At 40.6% G+C, this 21769-nt stretch overlaps 1 protein-coding gene across 1 annotated transcript in view; it reads right to left on the bottom strand.

Annotated features, from left to right (window-relative positions):
- Znf277 (zinc finger protein 277) overlaps positions 1 to 21769 on the bottom strand; it is a 115911-nt gene that overhangs the window by 4594 nt on the left and 89548 nt on the right. The window contains exons 5-10 of the mRNA XM_052185915.1: positions 17027 to 17118; positions 11470 to 11580; positions 10650 to 10782; positions 3994 to 4061; positions 2128 to 2224; positions 141 to 183 (exon numbers count right to left, since the gene is read on the bottom strand). Coding sequence (XP_052041875.1) covers positions 141 to 183; positions 2128 to 2224; positions 3994 to 4061; positions 10650 to 10782; positions 11470 to 11580; positions 17027 to 17118 — 544 coding nt within the window. The remainder of the gene's footprint in view (positions 1 to 140; positions 184 to 2127; positions 2225 to 3993; positions 4062 to 10649; positions 10783 to 11469; positions 11581 to 17026; positions 17119 to 21769) is intronic.

The following is a 21769-nucleotide window of genomic DNA, read 5'->3' as shown; positions in this document are numbered from 1 at the left end:
ATCACTTTAGTGAATTTAGGAACACAGAGATGGATTGTGTGATTGCAGCCCTCAGTCATGGGTAAAGGATCCAGGCGTCACTTACAGGACGGCTCATAAAAGTGCAGTGTCATAGAAAACAACTTCCCAATCAAACTTACCGAGCTCTGACTTTATTCTGAGGAGATCAAACTCATGCATGTCCTAAAAAAAGGGAAGGAGTGTATTTGTAAGCATATGAATTATTTAATCTTTCAGGCTAAAGCTATAAACAGACATCTGACTCACAGGGGCTCGAGTATATTAGAAGCAGTCTGAGTTCATCATCTTCTGCTTTGAAATCTTCAAATTCTATCTACCTTTCTCCCTGGTCAGCAGTTCTTTAAAGCACAACCCAAAGCATCGATCATTTGAAATGTTTTAATTGGTCACAGCTTACTGCAGTTTTGACAATTTACATGTCTGAGATATCTAGCCTGATGAAAGTGTATGGTAAGTTGTGATTCTTGCAGGCAGGGCATCTGGACCACAATTACAGAGCTAGGTTTTAAAGAGTCAGAAGCAAGTGATGCTTCACATAGTCAGGTTTGTGTGTGTGCGTTTGTTTGGTTCCACTTTCTCATCAAGAATGCTTTCTTTGGACTGCCATGGTACAGAAGACTTATGGTCTGCTGCCTGTCCCCTTTCTCCAGCTGTCTGTGTAAATGCTGAAACCTCACAGGAAAAACATCTGGTTCACTGTGGCAGCATTCTGTGCAATCCCACCAGATGCAGCACGCTCAGGGAGTTCATGACAGTGCTACCAACGAGAGTGCCTGAGCGGGACCCATGAGCCTTGTGGGGATACCCAAACTGTTTCCCATACATGGTGATATATCTATAAATGGCCATATATGCATTCTACTGGTAACCCATTGTAGACAAACGGAGTCGTGAGAATATATGCCCATAGTCTTTCTAGCTCTGCCCAGGTCCTTATTTTGCTGAACTAAGAACAGCATTTCTGAATGAGGAGGACTGAAGGTAAGTGAAAAACACATGCCAACTCTAGGCATAGCTCAGAAGGCAGGCAGAGAATGTCAGAACTCCTCAGAAAGAGCCTATCATTATTATTATTCCCATGTTGTTGTGATACTGTCATAAAATAGCCTATCATAATAGTAATTATTATATTAATGTTATGTATAATATATTAATAACATTAATTATTATTATTATTATTATTAGTATTATTATTATTCTCAAGTTGTTGTGATACTGTCATATAGCATTAGATATTCTTTTCTTTATCCCAGCATCCAGCCTAGGTGAGAGCGATACACAGGGAGTTAGTTCCCTTTGGGTACACTGAAGTGAATACAGGATCAGAATTACCAGCTTCATTTTTAATATAAATATGATACCCAGAGGGCAAAGCAGACCTGGAACGCTCCCTCGTGTCTTTTCTTCTTTCTCCGCCTTGAGGTGGCTCACTATGTCCAGTTGTGTTCTTGACCTTTGTGACTAGCAAGCCCTCTGTCCTTTCTATCCTAGTCAACAATACAGGAATGTCCAGAAAGAAGGCCCCAGAACCCACTGTGCCTGCGGATCTCTCAGGGAGGCACCTCGAAGGCGGGACCTATGGCATCTAAGCTGCAGTCCGCTCAGGTCAGTCAATCATCCTGTACACCGCACCACTCTCTTCTCCTGGGTGGACCTGGCCTGTCTCCTCTGTTTCTCCAATGCACTTCCAGGAATGGAATAATGATTGGAGGATGTGTGCTTCCTGCCTGTTTCCACACTGAGATTAGTGTACCTTGACAAACAACAAAACAATGACAACTACAACACAATGATACAACAACAAACCTTCATGGAGAAAGAACAAAGCAGGGAGCAGCAGACAGTTTCTGCTGCTTGGTTTCCTTCTCCTCACTCAGCTCCAGGCCTGGTCCATGGAGCGGTGCAGTCCACTTTTAGTGTCATCACCTCCCTAAATGAACCCAGTCAAGAAAAGCCCTCAAGCATGCCCAGAGGCTCCTTTCCGAGGAGATCCTAGGTCCTGTCAGCTTAACATAAACCATCCCAGTGAGGAAATGAGGATCCAATGATACCCAGCCCCACACTGTCAGAATAAAACAAGATTAAAGGAAGATGAAAGCATCCCACCTTCATGTGCACACACAATTTGTCTATTGTCTCCTCTTGCTTTTCACAGAACAGGCAGACAGCAGAGACAGGGTACTCCTGCCAATCAGACCAGTCACTAGGGTACAAAGAAGACAGAAAGCACGGTTATCTCTTCGCTGGAGGTGCACTTCATGGTGAGTTGTATTAGTGTCTGTTTCTTAACAATGCCACCAATCCTTGAGTTTTTGGGACATTTTGGGAAAGGCTGCCACATCCCATTATGACTTCGAGATACAGTGTCTGGAATTCCAAGCATGAGATGACTAGAAGCAGGTAGTAGGGCTGCCCCAGTTTCCCCGTTTTTCACTCTTTTGAACAATGACTTGAGGATCTAGAGACAGAGAAATTTAATTCCAAAAGGACACCTACCAAGAGCTAGGACGTTCTCCTATTAGCCACAGACACTAAATACACCGGACGTGAGCTGAGGTGCTTCACTCTGCTTCAGCGTGGTGGACTGTGTTTTTTTGTTTTTGTTGTTTTAAACAAATCCTACACATATATTTCAAGAGGGAAACACTGATTATATTAAATGGGGCAAATGTTACATCTCGTGGTAGAATGATAACTGAAAAAGCGTGCAGGGCTGGAGAGGAGGTGGCTCAGAGGTTAAGAGCATGTACTATTTTTACAGAAGACTTGACTTTGTTTCCCTGCACCCAAGTCGGGCAGCTCACAACCCCAGCCCTGGAGCTGTTTTGGGAACTGTGGGATCTAGCTGGCCAACTGAGGGCCAGGGAGCCAGGTAGAGGTTGTAACTGCTCAGGTTCTGACCCAAGGCCTCTGCTTTCTCATCTGAAATGGGAAAGTTACATTGTAAGCTCCATCAGCAGTGATGGAATCTGGCGTCCACAGCTGCCCTGTCATGAAACCATTAGCCCCGAGGAAACCCTTCTCTTCTTCTGCTGCCTCGTCAGGTACTTAGATTGCAGTGACATGAAAGCCTGTAAGGAACAGAGCTGCGCATGCCATAGCGCTGAAACATTGCCTCTATAACTTGTAACGCACTTTCATTTGCTGAAATCTCTGCGGTCAAAGTGCAGTTATATGGCCACTTGAAGCTGCAAGGAAGGCTGCAGAAGTCTCTTACCTACATGCCAGAAAGCATCCTGATAGTTACCAGGGTTTTAATACTAAGGAAGAAGCGGAGAATGGGCACAGAGAGAGGCAACTGGAACTGCCCATTACAGGATGTGTGGCGAGCGAGGTCTCTTTCAGTGCTATTCCTTGTAACTGCAATCTGAGACAAGTTGTCTAATCGATCTGCACCACAGCGTCACTACCAGACTCAAACAGTAACCGCTTCAAAGGGATGGATGTAAGAATCACATAACAAACTAACATGTATTAGCATTATGATCTCTCAGAGTATGAGTTTATTTTCTTTATCTAAATTCCCTTTGATACTTTTATGTATGGTAGAAAAGAATATGAAGCAATCAGAAAGCTTTAATTGGATTTCTGTCTTCACTGTTGTATCTTCAGCAGGATTTTGTCTAAGACACTGACAATACATATCTGTGTTCTTAACATAATTTCTGTATTTGAATGTCCTGCTGTCTGTATGAAAAAGTAGAAAGTAAAATAAAGCAAAAGAAAAAAGCAAGAGATATCAAAACAAAAAATAATCCAAAACCCCAACTAATTTCACCCAAAAGTATCTTTAGTGATTTTTATGTAAAATTTATTTTAATTTAAAAACCTTGCTGTTTTCATGAAAGGGTGCATGGCTTAGAGACTTTCTTTTTATTCTCCCTCTTTGAAATTGTAGTTACAGCCCAAATTAAAGAATCATCTGCCTATTCTTCGACGCTGTAATTAGCCAGCAGCAGTGCTGGGCCTTACTCTTCCTGTAGGTCCAGCAGTTCTCGATCGTCTTCCGACTGCACCTCTTCCCATGACTTCCCGAGTTCCTTTGTAGGAAGAACGCAGAGTTCAGACAGAGTAAGAAGAGGTGCAAAGAGTGAGAAAACAGACACCGAACTCAAATACCACCACCACTAAAACAAACCCACTCACAGGGCTGCGAAGCAGTACGAGCAAGATATATTTAAAAATTCATTGCCGTGATTGAGGTGATAAATCCTAAAATGTTAAAAACTAAAATAGTAAAAGCAGTAGCCTTTTAATCACATTTTTCTTCCCATGCCCCACCCCTACTTTCTTAATTTTAAGTCACTGTTTTTCCACCCTGGATATATATTAGCATCACTTAAGGATCTGTACCATTTTTTCCTCTTAAAGAAAACTACCAAGAGCTCCTGGAAAAGACTCTGAAATATTGCCCAGCAGTATGTACAACCTTTTGGCATTGCAAAATGATGCTATCATCTGATGAGTTCACACTTGAGAACCTGGCAATCAAGTTACAATCCTCCTCCCTCCAAACATTAACACCCACCACCGCTGCCACCACTTGATGTAGAGGAAATGCCTCAGTGGATAAAGCACTTACTGCATAAGTGTGAAAACCAGACTTTGAATCCCCAGAACCTGTATAAATGCCAGGGGGCATGGTAGTCACCTGTAATCCCAGCACTTGGGAAGCCCACATAGGGGATTCCTGGGGCCAGCTGGCCAGCTAGACTGGCTGTGATTGGTGAATCCTGGGTTCAGGGAGAAACAGTTTCAATAAAGCGGAAAGTGATGGAGAAGGGGGTTCAACATTCAGGTGTTTGCATGTTTGTGAGTACATACACCAAAACTACACACACACACACACACACATCCCTCATAACGTTTTAAGGAAGATTACATTTTAAGCAAGTTTGTGGTTTTGTATTGGGCTGTATTCTTAGCTGCCCTTGGCGGCATGTTTCGATATGTAGCCTGCAGGCTGGACACACTCTCGCGTGGACTGCTTCCACTCTTGTTCTCTGCTGGTCTATTCCCCAGACAGCAGCCACAGTGATCCTTCTGAAGGGCACTTCTTCACAGCTGGAACACAGTACGGATTTCCGACCATGGTTTACCTATCTCATGCCTCCCTGGGCTTCTTCTGTATCCTTCTGTCCTGCTGCCTGCCCCTTTCTTCCTCAGGATGTCCCAGCCAGCTGGTCTTCCTGCTGCCTCTCTGCATGGTCACTCTGGTCTCTGCTTGAACATACAACCCACTCCTCCTGTAACTGGTCTGTTTAAAGAAAACTCTTCCAATAAAGATGTCCCTGGGCATGGCATAGCCACTGTATCTGTGGCCTTACTGTGCTGTGATTTTTCTGCTAGGTTTGCCACAATATGAGGCCCCAGCCTTACTGAGGCAATTAAGTGTTGTTGGAGGAGAGGCTGTGATTGTAGCCGCTAATAAGTTGTTCTTGCTCTAATAAATGATCTCCTAACTATTCTCACTCAAGAAACTCTGAAGTCATTGACTATACACAAAAAGAAGACATAAAAATATGGCATAGAGAGACTCGACAAGAAGAAAAGTTCCAGGAAGAGCAGGACAGGAATGGAGTATGTGTGAAAACGACTAACGTTCAGTATCTGAATGGACAGAGCTTAAACAATGAGAAATGAAAGACAACAACACTCCCACTCCAAGCCACTTCGTGCTCCTGCAGGAGGTGCAGGCACGTGTGTGCTTGTGTCTGCGCCTGTCCCTTCTTTGCTGTTCATCTCCTCTCCTTGAATGTCCAGGGAGATTGGCCTTTGTTCCTGGTTACATTTGCTGATTCTGTCCATAGCAGATACTATGAAGGTTTTCTTTTAAAATGTAACTTTAGAAATACAAAAATTGAGGTTAATTTAGATCTTACTTCAGAAAGATTTCTGCGAGGTGATTAAACAATGTCTATAAAGCACATGCTGGATATGAATAGGTATTCATTATCTATTCAAACCTTTTATCAGTTAGTGACTAAGTTCCACTTTTAGGGACTTTGGTTTGGTCAGTCACAGTGTCAGTAAGATACCACCCAAAGTATGATTAGGGTGGTTTATTCTGGTCCAGCCATTTTTATTTTCTCCTTTGAACTTTTTTTCTCCTTATGACCTGTTTTCTCACTCAAATCTGCCACGGCAGACAGTATACCAGAGCCAATGGAGGCCTATCACTCAACATCTTTTCAAGGAGCTGACGCAGTTGGGTCAAGCCCAGCCTGGCCGGCTCTCAGCACAGCTATCCTTCTCACTCAATGTCTTTCTTCTGGAAGCCTTCGACCAAGATTTTCTCAGTTATGGACGTGCCTCTCCCTAAAATAAAGGCATTCATTTGGGTAACACAAAGAACTGTGTGCACCATTGTGCTTTAGAGGGAGCAATAATATCTATAGTTCATCAGCTTAATGAGAGGCTTTGAAACTGTCATTATTTATCAATCAAACGAAGCATAAGCTCACACATGCTGAGCCCCACCATCCTGCCGTTAGAGAGAGTTAATCTGAACTCTATAATGTACTTTCTACAGTCATCATTAAAGTGTTGAACCTCATTACAGGACTTCAAGAACGGCTCTGCTCCGTAAACAAGATCGCTACAATAATTTTTGGAAGTACCTTAAAATTTTCATGCCATGCTTGGTCTCACTGGACTAAGATTTATAGTCACATTTTTACTACTACAAGACATTTAAAGCGAGGCCATCTGTGATGTTACCATTCTAAGTGAAATGAATAAATGGTGCTATCAACAAATGTTCTGAGTCAAAGGAAAAACTGATTTTTGTCCATTGTCAATTTTTTAACTCAAGAATAATTTTGCAACTTTCTGAGTGTTCACTATAACCTGTGTCGATTTGTTTTCATAATACAACCTTTAAAATTTACCGACTAAGAGAAAAGGAAAAATCTATTTTCATTAGTATATTAGGAAATTAGTAATTTGCACTTGACAGTGACCTAGACTTTCCTAAAGTATTCGGCTTGGTGACAAGAGTTAAGGGGGGAAACATGGGAAAAAAAACGAGGCACATGACTCCCAATTGAGACACTGTGCTAATGAATCACATCAGGAAGGCTAAGAACACAAGAAAAACAAAGTTTGGACGGCATATTTGTAAAGATGCTCAAAACATCCCCTCAAGCGTCTGTGTCAGACGGCCTGTGAACAGTGAGAGCATGGAGAAAAAAAGGGGAAAATATCTGAAGGCAGGACCCCCTCAACACACACACACACACACACACACACACACACACACACACACACACACACACACACATTGCACTCACACACGCATGCACGCGCACACATACGACAGACAGAGGAAGAGCCACTTCTTTAAAGGTGGAGGATTTACAGGCACACGAGTGCCTTAGGAACATGTGGCTGAAGCCCAGTGAGGTTAAGCAGTTTGTTATACCTGAGGCTAGAGTATCCGACTGTGAACCTAAGAGAGACCTTGTCTCTTAACAATTACGACTAGACACTGAGCTCTTGTTTTTTGTTAGTGAGAAAATAAAGCAAGATTTTGGGTAGATGATCCAGACTGTGCAAAGGGATTCAATGTGTTTGTAAGTCTGTTACATTCCAATGTGTTTGCAAGTGTGTTACATTCAAAAAACTAATATAAGTTATTAGACATGGACATTATCTCCCCGAAGAAGAAGCAAAGCACTTGCCGACTTGCTTAGTTCAGAGGGCAGCTGATAGCAGCCTCTTGCCCCTGTCCTTCCACCTTGGGTGACTGCTGGAGTGATCCTGCCAGAGTGCCTAGGAGGCTCTGGAGATGCTGGAGGGTTTGAAATGCAGCAGGAAGCTCCACGGTGCATGGTGGAGTTACTGCTCGCAGAGCCCACAGAGGAGGTGGAATGCTGATTTTGGACAGGATTCTCATTGGATGTGCTCACAGCAGCCTCCTCCTCCAGCCTCTAAACTCTGAGTAGAGATCTGACAGCCGCCCTGCTTGCCTTCTGTTTAGTCTTCTGTCTGGAAGGCGTGGCAACGCACGTGGACGGCATGAAAGGGACAGAAGGGACACACAGCACAGACAACTACCACGACTTTGTCATTTGCCTGTGTCCCTGTGAGGAGTGAGCCATGGATGTCTCTCACTCTCTCGCCTTTATTTTTAAAATTAAGTCTTTATTATTAGTTATCACTTAGGCAAAACTTTAGAAAATTTATTCTTCACTTTAATGACTTGTTCTTCATATTAAATTCTGTTCATTAACATGTCTAAAATAAGATTATAATGATGCTGAGACGCTGCTGACTCTAATTTTTTCTTCAATGATGTATTAATACTTTTGGAACAGTCTCTTATATGCATAGCCTAAGCATTATGCTTTCTAGTTATTACCAGACTTTAAGCACCCTGTTGTTAATGTCGGGGTGTCTTCACAGTTCTTTAGTTCAGGGTCATCATGTATCTCAGGGACTTTATTGCTTTCTTCTGTCCCTTTCAAAGCTCTTTGCATCATTTTTAAAAATGCGAATACATCAGAATACATTTTATTTTTTCTAATAATTTTCGTATTTATTAACTGTTTATTTTACAGTTTATACAGTTATTACTGTTTATAATACTTGGGCTAAAAGCGCTGTGATTGTAGGTGAGAATCATGACATTCTCTCAGATTAAGCCAGTTGTCCTTTCTGCCTTGTTACAAGAGAACAGGTCATCATAAAACCAACTGTTGTTAAAAACCTCAGCTAAAGAATACAATGGAGGTACCACCATTATCTCAACCATTCGAATGGAGAAAACAGATGCTATAGATAACTAGTTTACCTTGGCTATGGGGACTTCTGGAAATCACTAAGCCCCACTGTGCCCCAGTTTCCTTATCTATAAAGAACACTGTCATATTAATGCCTGTGTCCTGGGGATGTGGTTAAGTGATTCAGTATATAAATACCCGTGACAGTGTTTGGTCTGCAGAAATATCTGTTAGTTGCTGTTATTTTAAAAATGGGCTTTATGTCAATAGTATCCTCAAGTTGTGATTTTATTTTCATTTCATATTTACTAAGACCATCATATTCTCTTGAGCCATTAAGTGCTACAGCAAATCTGTGGTTAGTACAACCTATCATGTTCCCCCTAGGGACAGGTGGCACTCATAAATAATTTCAGCTTGACAGCTAGGCACACTACTTGATGCTTAGGGATTGAAGTATCACACTTTCCTAACATGCTAGCAGACATGACTGTGTGGATCCTTTGAAGTCTCCCTCCAAGGTAGGGACTCCAGCTATACAGTGTCCTGCTAATCTGCAGCTCTTGCATAGTAGTTTAGAGGGCCCTGGAAGGAGAACTAGTGAACTGCTGCCATGGCTTGGTACAGCAGCTGCATACCAGTTCTGACGTCCACTCCCTGTGGGAAAGGGCTGGGCCCTGAAGCAGCATTGGCTCTAGGAAGTCATGACTGAACGATCTGAAGAGAAGATGGAAGGACTCAAGGCGCCTTTGCTTTTAGCTGGTTGTAAAACATTTGTAGTAAACCTTGGCAAGTTCCCAGAGTCAATCTTTAAGCCAATGCTAAACTTAACTTCTTGAAGAGAATTTCAGTTTACCACTATATGACTAAGTTAAAACACATAGAAAGTGCACATGAGAGCAGAGGCTTCCAGCACAGATCCTGTGTACTGCTTTCTACCCGACACGGAATTGGCTGATAATATTCCCTCAGGCTTTCCAAATCAACAGGCTTAGATTTTAATGTACTTATACTGAGAGGGAAAACCAACTCTTGCTTCAGGAAATTTTAGCATTGGAACTTTCATCCTTCACTGTTCTGTCGGATTTGTAATCCTTTTCAAAGGGCAGGACACCTCATCACATACAATGAAAATGCTGGAGCACTGAACGCAGGCCTGGGGGCATTCTCCAGTCATTACATCAGTCGAAAGCCCCCCCCCCCCCAGAATCTTAAATAACTCTAGTAACGTTGTCTCTAACAGAATACCACTGCTTGTCCCAAAAGGATGAATTTACAGTGGGCAGCAGACAGGACAGAGACTTTATACCTTAAGACTTTTAAAATCTGTGGTATGAGTCACCAAATAAAAATACTTGCTTAATAATAAAATGGAACAGTTTGTCTGAAACTTTTCTTAAAAAGAAGCTCGCAGACAATGAGACAGATGTACATTTTATTATGAGGATAAGGGGAGGATCATTTAGTGGGGAGATGGGAAAAGAGTAAAGAAAATGCTTTTAAAAAATCATCTTGTGTGGCATCTCACACACCCAATGCTCAAAAAAAGGCTTTTAAAAGCAGAATACATAAACCCCTGGCTTCCATCTGCCAGATAACACCAAATGGGGAATGGTTTGTAGATAATGAAATACTGTTTGCTTTGTCTAGTTGCTATCACACTGAATTCTAGAGATGCATCTGTCATCTTTACTGCAGAAACATCTGTCAAACTAAAATACAACGAATCAAATTTGCTTGGTAAACCACTGCTAACTACTTGATAAGGCCTCTCATTGACTTTTAACCTTTGTGCCAATTCATTCATTCATTCATTCATTCATTCTTCAGGCATTAGTTGGCTTGTAGGTAGATTTCGATTATGGTATTGTAGCCAAATTTTAAACTACAAGCGGCAAGACTTACCAAGTAATTGATGACATAGAATCGGTCATATTCTCTGTTTTTTGGATTGATCCTACGATGCTGCTTTTTTCTCATGTGATCTTTAAGTGTGTTTTTATCTCTGAAGGTCTTCTCACAGTACAAACACTGTAAACTAAAGAACACACACACACATTGCTAAATATATCCCCTGGACAATTATTGCAGAACCCTATTTTAATTTTACATTTATTTATTTATTTGGGCTAAACAAAATAAATGAGGGTAATGTGGTCTCTCTGTGAATCTCCTGGTCCCTTTACTCACTTGACTTTGTAGAAAGCGGGGTATGGTACGGTTTGCTTTGTAGAAGTCTAAATTGGCCAACTTGATGTTTAGTTCAAACTGTGGCAAAGATTGTTCTGTTTCTAGACTATGCCAGCAATGTGAACAGTCTCCTGCTCTTAAAGCCCTCCCTTCCCTGCCGCAATGGTTGACATCCCTTGGGACGATATGCCAAAATAAACCCTGCCTTCCTGAAGTTGTGACCTACCAGGTATTGGGTCACAGCAATGAGAAAAGCATGAAATGTTGACAATGAGTATATTTTTTAATGATATAACACAGTCAATGTTGGTCATAAAGCATGCATTTTAATGCAGTAATTTCAAAACTCACTAGAAGGCAATATAATCTAGATAAAATCTACATAATACCAAAAAATGTAAAATCCCATAGCATATGAAATGAGTAACTTTCATTTAATTCTAAATTAAGTTAATTTGCTAGAATAATTTTTAAATATTCAGAAGTGTCTAATATTAAATTAGGTTTAGACTGTGTTTTGCCAGAGAATACCTACTTGTCCAGTTTCTTCTGTAATGTGCATAGGAATTCAGTGCAGTTTACAATGTTGTCTGGCAAACCAATGTTGAAAGCATGCTCTCTGGCCATGTGGTTCAACAGAACCGATCTGTGAAGAAATATGAACAATTTCTATTATTTATAAATAATATAGGAGCAAATCAGACTAGGAATAGCATTTATATAAAAACAACCAATCAGAGGATAAACAAGTACTAGATGCAGACATAAAACACTTGAGTCTCGCTGAAATGGATATGCTTAACAACATGCAAACCCGAATGCCTGTTCTCTAACATTGGAAGGGTCAGACTCTGTAAAAGCATCAGGTCCTAGTCTTCTCTTTCGTTTTTTGTTTTTTGAGACAGGGTTTCTTTGTGTAGCTCTGGCTGTCCTGGAACTTATTCTGCAGACCAGGCTGACCTTCAACCGCACCACCACTGCCTGGCGGGGTCCTACTCTTTCATCTAGTAAATAAATGATGTTGCCTCTGCTTTTCCAACTCACTATGACAATGATGCTTAACTTTAGGCATTAACTTTACTGGGATAAGGAATAGTAGAGAACAAGGAAAACATTTGGCATGTGTAGTGGTGAGGGTGTTTTCACAGAAGAGTGGTGGGCATCTGAAAGTAGAAGCAGGAAGCCTGCCCTCAGCGGGCAGATGCTGCTTCCTTGGCGCCTCTGTCTTCTGGGGTAAAATACCCCTATCCCTCAGATACTGGAACTCCAGGCCCTCTGGCCTTGGCACTCCGGCTTACACAAGTGGTCCGAGGACTCTCAGGCCATAGGACTGGAGGACTGGAAATGAACTCTCTTGATTCTGAGCCCTGGGACTCTCCATGGAGTATGCCTGTCTCTAATGTTTACAGTTCACTGTGGAAGGGCTCGGCCTCCATACTAGATAGCTCTCCTACTAAACCTCCTTATGTATTCCCTTTATCACACTTGGTGGTTCTGCTCTCTGGAAAGTCTTGACTAGGGCATTGGTGGGCCATGCCTTTAATCCCAGCACTTGGGAGGCAGAGGCAGGTAGATTTCTGAGTTCCAGGATAGCTAGGGCTACACAGAAAAACCCTGTCTTGAAAAACCAAAAACCAAAAACCAAAAACCAAAAAAAAAAAAAAAAAAAAAAAAAATTCTTGACTGACACAATGGAGAAGAGGTGAATGGTTAACATCATGATGGACTTTCCTGTGACATGAGATTATGGACATTCACCTAGGACAGCATCAGAAGGAGATTATGGACCTACTGTTAATAGATGTTACATACAAGGTCTTTACAGCCTGGAAGCCCAATTGTCAGCTTGTAGATTAGCTTATGCTCAAAATGAAACTTTATTTCTACATTTTAATTTACTTTTAATTTATGGGTAAAATATAATGATAATTTATTTTAATATATAGATATCATAGAGTGCTTACATTATATCTGCTCTAACATGGATCACTCAAACTTCTTTCTCTAGCTTGTTATGGTATACAGTCCATTAGAATTAGCTAATGTCACCCTATTGGGCAACACCAGCATACCAAACCTCTTATTGCTGTTTAACTATGATGCTCCCACACCAATTGACTCTGCCTTTTCCACTTACCTTTCTAGACACTAGAAGTCAACACTCTTATTCTCAACTCCTATGATCTGAATTTTTTTCAAATTCCACATATGAGTGAGATCATGAAATACCTGTGTTCCTGTGCAAGGCACATTTCACTTGGTATCATGCCTCCCAGGTTTGATTGATCCTGTTGATGTGATTCAACTATTTTATAGAGTTGAGTAGCATTTTACGGAATATATTACATGAAAATCTTAATTTCTACAACTTAAATAGCAAAGAAGCACATATATGTAATGTCTCCTAATAAGACTTTCTCATAAGTAATGGTGAGAGTTTTAGGGGATGCAGGAGTATGTGTATTACCGTTAGACTGTGCATAATTGCTGGATAAGAGGTTTATTTTAGATACCTTCGAAGTGTTTTTGAATTTGTTTTTCATAAAAATAAAGGAATCTTCTCTCCGTGAATGTATGCCACCTTTTTAGGTTCATGATATAGTGGGCACCTGTATTAATCTGTGGTTAATAAGCCATCTTCTCTAACTGCTTAATGATAACTTATAACTTCAACTATAATACTTGTTGGGGACTTTACATTGCTGGCCAGACCTTTTGAGTTTTCCCAGGACATCCTACACATAGGTTGCCGGGCAGAATCTATGCTGTGGAGGATTCCAGGTAGAAAGAGACTTGGAACTTTTTACAGCAACCAAGGTGGGTGGGTGGGTGGATGGATGGATGGATGGATGGAGGGAAGGTACTGGTATGATGCAGTAGGCCAGGAAACATCCTATACCCCAAGTCCACTCTGGAGCAGGACAGAGACCTCAGGATCCAAGGAAAATGCCAAAGCACAGCTGACTAGCCCTGGGCTTTAGGAGGAGATGCAGTTACCAACTCTTCCTAGCTTGAGTCAGAAGTAGCAGCCGGCTCAAGCATAGATGAGTTGACAGCTTTTCTGCTACCCCAAGCTATGGATCCAAGATATCTGTTGTTATGAATTATAGTGAATATACTCATGGGAGCTGCCTCCTTCAACTTCTGCAGATCAAAGGCCTGTAGACTAAGGTTTGAAAACCAGGAGATGGGATCTAAACCAGTGGCTGGTTCCAGGAATGTGTGAGATAAGAGATATGCCAATCTTTGAACAGTGGCTTCTGGAGTCTAAGAGACTCAGGGGGAGTTGGGATAGCACTGCTCTTAGGACCTGTGTATAGATAGCTTCCACTGGGCCAAGGCCCCTGATATCTTGACTCTTAAGTTTTTTTTTCTAAGAGTAGCAGTCCTGAGTCAAATCTACCCAGGGTGTTTACATGTTTACATGAGCTTAGAAATAGACACAGATCCAACAGTTGGCGGACGAGCTGCAAGGGTACCAGGATACGCCCCCCATGGGTCTAGCCTTTGCTAGACTCTGAATGTGTTCTTGAAGCTTAGTCTTCCTCTAACTTTCTGGGGGCCTGCAAGACAGGTATCTAGGTTTTGAAAGTGAGGGCCTGAAGGCTACCACTCAGTATGAGCTCTACTTTGTGGACTCAGAAAGCTCAAAGATTTTCCTGCCTTGCAACAGCCTGAAGTGAGCCTATTATGGCCCCAGTCTCTATATGATCCCAGGGTCTGCTCTGGTGAGCAGATTAATGCCCTTCTAGTTTTGATTAGTTTGCCTAGAAGTGGCCCAACCTGACCAGTACTTCCTGGGGCTTTCATACTTGACATCCAGGCACCGAATGTAAAACTACAGATAGGCAGAGCTATCAAGAAGGGGCTTCGCTTTCCATTACTGTGATGGTTAATTTATGAGTCACTTTGCTTGGTTAAGGAAAGAGTATGTAACTAGTAAGGCATTATATGTGAGTATATTTGTGAGGATGCTTCTGGAAGAGACTGGTCCATAAGTAAGAACGATTTGTAAAGACAAGTATCCTCATCAAAATAAGCAGGGATAGCCTACTCCATTAAGGATTTGGAGAGTGAGATATGCTGTTTTGAAATAAAGACTTGGAAGCCAGATGGCACCGTGAAAGGTTAGAGAGGCAGAGAAAGCACCCAGCTGACCTTTCTCCTTAGTTGAGTTCCCTAAAGGAAAAGCAAGCTCTCCTCTCCATGCTGTCTCAATACCCACTCAAACTGTGTGGCCCTCCCTGTACTTCCTGGGCATCTCTCTATCTGTCCTCCTGACTTCCTTTCTATGGTTTTTGTCCTCTGTTCATTCCCTCCCAACTGGTTGCTTGCTCCAACCTATGGCTGACTTTATTTAATCCTTGGATTAAAGGTGTGTGTCAGGGCCAAACCACACCACAACTAGAAATGGGTTTTTCCAGTAAATAGCACAATCTTAAGGTTAGTGTGATCAAATATCCTGCAAAAGAGATGAACATCTATCTATCCTCTCCTGTCCTGAGGACCCTGAGACATCACCACCACTGATCCTTGGGGTTTCCATATCTTCAGATTGGGACTAAATTTGCCATCAGTTTTCTTGGATCCTCAGATTGCAAAAAGGTATATTTGTGAACTTTCATCCTCCTAATTATATGAACCACACCTCCTATTTACATTCTTTTATAAATTCTATTGGTACCTAAATGGTTTACTAGCTAATTCAAAATTGTGTGATTCAACCTATGACTCTGAGAAGGCCAGCGTGGGCAGGGACCGTCTGCACTTATGCTTCTAGTCACAGCTAGCTAGCAAGGGCAGGGAAGTCTCTGTAGTCTGGCAGAAGATGATACCGTCTGCTTTATCTCCCGGATTCTCAAGTTTTTAAAGACCAACCAAGAAGATTCACCAAAATTGTTAATTTAAATTAGTCTCACATCAATTTAGCCTTAATTTCCAGGAAATTAAATGCACAGCAATTTTAACTAGTATTTCAACTTCTTACCTTCTTTATAATGTTAATTTTATCATTAATCATAGAGTTTTGCTTCAAATTAGAAGCTATGGAGAAACTTCTGGTTTTCATAATTATTATATTTTTCCATATTCACAATGGTCCTTAAAGGCATGTAATAATTATGAATATATAATTAAAACATTCTAGTTAGGAATGAAGTTTTACTTAAAATATTATTTCAAACATTTTTTCTTCTAGGTTTTTTGCTTGGTATAATTTAGAAACAAGTTTTTTAATGCCTCCTTCTCGTGGGTCTCACCATCTCTCCTGGTTTCACATTGGACATTGTCAGAATTTTCTTTGCAGCTCTGTAGTTTGGACAAATAACATTAAGTTAAAAGTATGGCTATGTGAGAGGCCCCACAGAATCACGATGCGGTGAGCTCTGTGCTACTGCTCCTCCCTGACACTGGCTCAGACAAAATAATTTAGTTCTATCGGCCTAGAAATTCACAGTAATTCCAAATTCTTGTTTGAGAAAAAGGACTCAGCGTCGGCAGGAGTTGTGGGCTTCATGGCGTCTTAATCGGCCTTCTCCATTTCTCTCACTGCTGATCCTCTCTGGTTTTCACACCAGCAGCCTCACTGCCACTAAAGGGGGTGGCATGGGAATGGGCACCCCTAGAGTCTGTCACTATTGACCCTGCCTAGCAGGTGCTGCCTAAGCTCTCCTCACAAAGTTGGCTTTTATTTGATCTGACTCAGCTGACCTACAGAACCTCACTCCCTGAGCTTTTGTCCCAAATAATCAAAGCCTTTTTTTTTTTTAATTTAAAGATACTGCAGATGCTTGAGGAAAGCATCATTTGTGGCAAATAATATATACCAGATAGTCATCTAAGATAATCTTGCAGTAATTATCTTATGAAGCCTTTGAGAAGTTACAACATACAGGGGTGTAGAAGACCATACTCAAGAGTAAGGCTATGTGAATACCCATAAAAGACCCTAGAAGACCACAAAATGGAGGCTAAGGTGAGTTATGATTCAATATAACATTGAGGTTTGCGGCATCCCAAATAGAAAACCCTTTAGTACAGACTTGATAAACTGGCCCATAGCGCTGAGGATATAATGTTATAGAATGGCAAACCTGTTTCCATGAAATTCCTCACTGCAAAACATGCACACACCATGAAAGCTTGTATCGTTTCGCTCTTGCTGTTGCTGATCCAGAATTTCTTTCTGTAAATTATAAAAGGACCCATGAGTGTATCTTTAATATCTATAGTTAGTCACTGAGCAAGTCTAGATGAGAGTATAAGAGTACAAAATGTATGAACGTTGTTCATACTTCTGATTTCTTTGTTCTCGTCTTGGCATTGAGAGCCTTACTGGTCTATGAACCTCGTTAAGGGCAGGTCCACACCCAGCAGTATGTGGCCAACAGAAAACAAATTCAATGGTATTTTTGGAAGGTTTTCTTTCTCTCTTTTCTTTTCTTTCTTTTTTTTTTTTGTCTCACATTGCTTTATCTAGACTTTTTTTTTGACTGTACAGATCTTTTGCTTGTACATTATGGTTTCTGATTTTGTTTTTCTAGGTTTTCTCTGTGTGTGACTCTGTGTGTCCAAGCATCTGCATGTGTTTTACGTGCTTTTTTTTGACTCCTTTTCACCTTGTTTATTTTGTTTTATTCTGATTTGTTTTTATTTTATCATATTATATTGTTTATATTCTAATGAAAGAGAAAGGGTGTGAAATTGGGTGAATGGGGAACTGGGGAGGATCTTGGAGTTGGGGAGGGGAACCGTAATCAGAATAAATTGTATGAAAAGCATCTATTGTCAGTAAAAAAAAAAAAAAGGAACACTAAGTCTGCACATAACAGTAGATCATGGACGTCACATGGCAATGGATGCAACTCCGAGCCAATGAGGGAAGATCTTCCTGAACCTTCTGTTGGCTGTGCCAGTCATTTCCTGTCCTCACTTTCCCATCAGATCAGAATCTGCTAGGCTCTTTGATTGCTCTTATCCTTAAGTCTGTATTCAGTTTGTAAACAAGTTCTGATAATTTTGCCATTATTTCCAATAACAATAGCCTGAGTCCAGATTTTGTTGAATTATTATGGAATTACTATAAATAAATATCAGTTACCATGATTGCAATTCTCAAATAGAATATACTTCCATCAAAGGGAGAAAACCATTTACTAAGCGTGCTTTTATGTGCAGTTATCATGTCAGGCTGCAACCGAAATGGTTTTATAATGTTCTGCTAGGTTCTGCTCTAATCAGGGGGCTCTACGCATTCTTTCCTGGAGGTCAGTGTGCTCCTTGGCTTCTCACTTTTACAAATCATTACATGTTCATCAAGATCCAGTGCAATTCCTGCAGACTCTCACGAAAAATCAATATTTTAATGTACATTTCTCAAGCCTATGATGATATTAATCCTGATTGTTTTAAGAGAAAAATCTTACATAGCATAACATTTTGATTCGAATGTGAGGGATTTTATGAGTCAGTACCCTAGTGATACTAGGCCATAACAGGTTTTCACTGTCCAGAATTAAGTTGTTAGTGGAATCTTTTTTTTTCTTTTTTTTCTTCGATATATTTTTTATTTACATTTCAAATGATTTCCCCTTTTCTAACCCCCCACTCCCCGAAAGTCCCGCAAGCCCCCTTCTCTCCCCCTGTCCTCCCACCCACCCCTTCCCACTTCCCCGTTTTGGTTTTGCCGAATACTGCTTCACTGAGTCTTTCCAGAACAGGGGGCCTGTTAGTGGAATCTTAATTGCACAACCAAAAAGTAACTAAAGTAATATGCAAACTGGTTAACCTGATTTACAGGATAGTAAATTAGAGGCAGCACTGGGTAGACAGGGTGATAGAGGAAGAATATGCCTGGTTAGTAAAATGTCCAAACCAGGCTGTTCTCTAATACTTTGGTTCTAGAACAATCTCATGCAGTCTATATAACAGTCTATGTAACTCCCAATTCTTTTCAAGTTTAGTGCTCTCCTTTTGTCCCAAATCTCCTGTTCCTCTTTATATTTCTGATCCCTTTTCAAAGTTTTACAATGTATATTCATTGTACAAAATAATGAGCATCAACATGATATTTGCATACATGTATATAACATTCTTTGATCATATTTATCCTTCTAGGTATACTCTTGCCTCTTCCCTAACAAACTTGCTTTTTCCTTCACCCTCTCCATTTCCCGGACAGGGCCTACCCATTTGTGTCTTAAGTTTTTACAGTTGGCCTTCAACTGTTCAGCTCAACTGATCCTTCTACATTAGAACACTGAGATCTATAGATGTCTACTGCCATGCTTGGCTCTGCCCAGATTGTTTATGACATCCTTCTTAAAGAGGTGGAGAGACAGGTCAGGGATTAAGAGCGTAAATTGCTCTGATCTGAGATTTATTTCATGAACTCACACAGGGAGACTCAAAAGCTTCTGAAACTCTAGTTCTACAGGCTCCAATGCCCTGTACTTATTTGCATGTAGGTATGTGCATGCACATGTATACAACCAAACCAAAACCAAAACAATCTTCCAAAAGACTTCCCATGTTCATGGATTGGCAGAATTATTATCAGTGTGGAAATGGCTAGAATATCAAAAGCATTCTAAAAGTTCAATATAACCCCTATCAAAATTCCAATGATAATGTTCATTGATCTAGAAAAAACAATCCTGCAATTCATATGGAAGCAACAAAATAATTAAATAGTTAAAGTAATCTTTAGCAGAAAGAGAAAGAACTATCTCGATATCTGATCTCAAATGACAATGTAGGGCTATGGTAACAAAATCTCTGTCATACTGGCACAGAAGCAGGCATGTAGTCCATAGAATAGAACAGAGGACCCAGAAATAAAACTTATACTTACATCTAATTTTGACCAAGCTATCAAAAAACAGATATTGGAAAACACATTTAAAAAATGGTGCTGGGAAAACCAAATTTCATGCAGAAAAATGAACTAGATTTATACAAATCAGAATCGGCTCAACGTGGATCAAATTCTTAATGTAACATCCAAAACTGTGGAGTTGCTGGAGGAAAACAGAACAGACGAGCACTTCTGAAAAGACACCAACCACACACAGAATAATGGCAAGAATTAGCAGTCAGGATTGCTGGAAATATAAAAAAGCTTCTGGTCAGCAAGAGAAAGGATCACCAAAGAGAAAAAACTTTACCAATTATACAACAGGCAGGGGGTTAATATCACCAACTTGTATAGGGGAGCACAAATTACACAAAACCTCCAAATCATCCAACTAATAATGAACTGAACAGATCAAGCAAGTAAAATAAGATAATCAGTTAACAATTTCTGAAATTTGTCTACTATATTTAGTCATTGGGGAAATGCAGATTCTGACATTCTATCTCCTCCTGGTCAGAAAAGGTATCCACAGAGAACAAATGTCAACAAATAATGGTGAGCAGGCACTGCTGGTGGAATGTAACCTTGTGTAGTCTACATGGAAGCAATTATGGAAGATTAAAAAAAACTTAAAAATGGAATTACCATGTGACTCAGTTGTGTCATGCCAGGTTATATAGCCAAAGTCAACAGACCCTGAGATCCCTGGACATCTATGCTCATTGATACCTGCTTACAATAGCCAGGAAATGAAGCCAGTCTGGTTGTCTAACAGAAAAGGAAGGGAATATAGAAAAAAAGGTAGACACACAAGAAATCTTACTCTGCTATAAACAAAAAGGAAATCATGACATTTTCTAGAAAATGGCTGAAACAGAAAGATCAATGTTAAGTAAATAAACAGGATTTTGAAAAAAAAGTACTGAATTTTTTCTCATATGTAGAAACCCCAATTTAAACTTGTGTGTGTGAATGTGTGTTATGAAATCACAAAAGGCATCATAAGAGGGTAGGAAGTTTTGTTGTTGTTGTTGTTGCTGTTGTTGTTGTTGTTGTTTTTGAGACAAGGTTTCTCTGTGTAGCCACTGATGTCCTAGAATTTGCTAGAGATCCACCTGCCTCTGCTTCCTGAGTACTGGGATTAAAGTCAAGGGAGAAATTCTTAAAAGAAAGAGGGCAGAGAAAGAGAGATAGAAGGTAATAGAATCCTGTGACATGAAAGCAGAATCGGGCACCTTTTAAGAAGAAAGGTAGGGACGGGCAGATGGGGAGATGGGGTTGGGAGTAAGGGAGAAAGGAACAGGGATTTGGAACAAAGTTTAACAGTACAACAATGATTATGTATGAAAGTTTCACAATGAAGTATTTGTTTACATACTAACTTAAATATTTAAAAAAAGGTCCTTCCCAGACATTAAGACATTTTCTATTCTACCCTTGAAATTCATTAGTTTCTCACTTTGATATCAATGCAAGGAAGGCCCCAGAATTGGGAGCAACAGACAAGGGGCATGCAGTTCTTCATAAACGGATTCTCTGTCCTGCTTAATACCTCAAGCTTGTATTCTTCTCATACCATGCTCTTGTGATTCCAATAGTGTCAACACCCTTGACTACACTTTTGTGACTATTTTCTCAATGTTTCTCTATTAATACAATTAGTCATCATAGTTGTCTTCTCCTTCCTTCCTTCCTTCCTTCCTTCCTTCCTTCCTTCCTTCCTTCCTTCCTTCCTTCCTTCCTTCCTTCCTTCCTTCTCTATTGTATGGGTTTAATTCATTCTTTGATAGTTTTATGTATGAGTGATGCTCTCTTGACCTTCATCCTCACCCTCTCTCATTCCTTCCCATTTTTTTGTCAAATTCCCTAGGGTCCCTTTCCCATATTTTATGTCATTTTCTTTTGTGATTCACTGATTTTAATCAGGATGATCTGGGTTATCTCTGGTTAGGAACTATTCATTGGAGCCCGGTGACCTCAC

This window comes from Apodemus sylvaticus, chromosome 6 (assembly GCF_947179515.1).
Source record: "Apodemus sylvaticus chromosome 6, mApoSyl1.1, whole genome shotgun sequence".
Classification (NCBI taxonomy): domain Eukaryota; kingdom Metazoa; phylum Chordata; class Mammalia; order Rodentia; family Muridae; genus Apodemus; species Apodemus sylvaticus.
The sequence above is the reverse complement of the archived record's forward strand: the minus strand, read 5'-3'. Positions and strand labels throughout refer to the sequence as shown.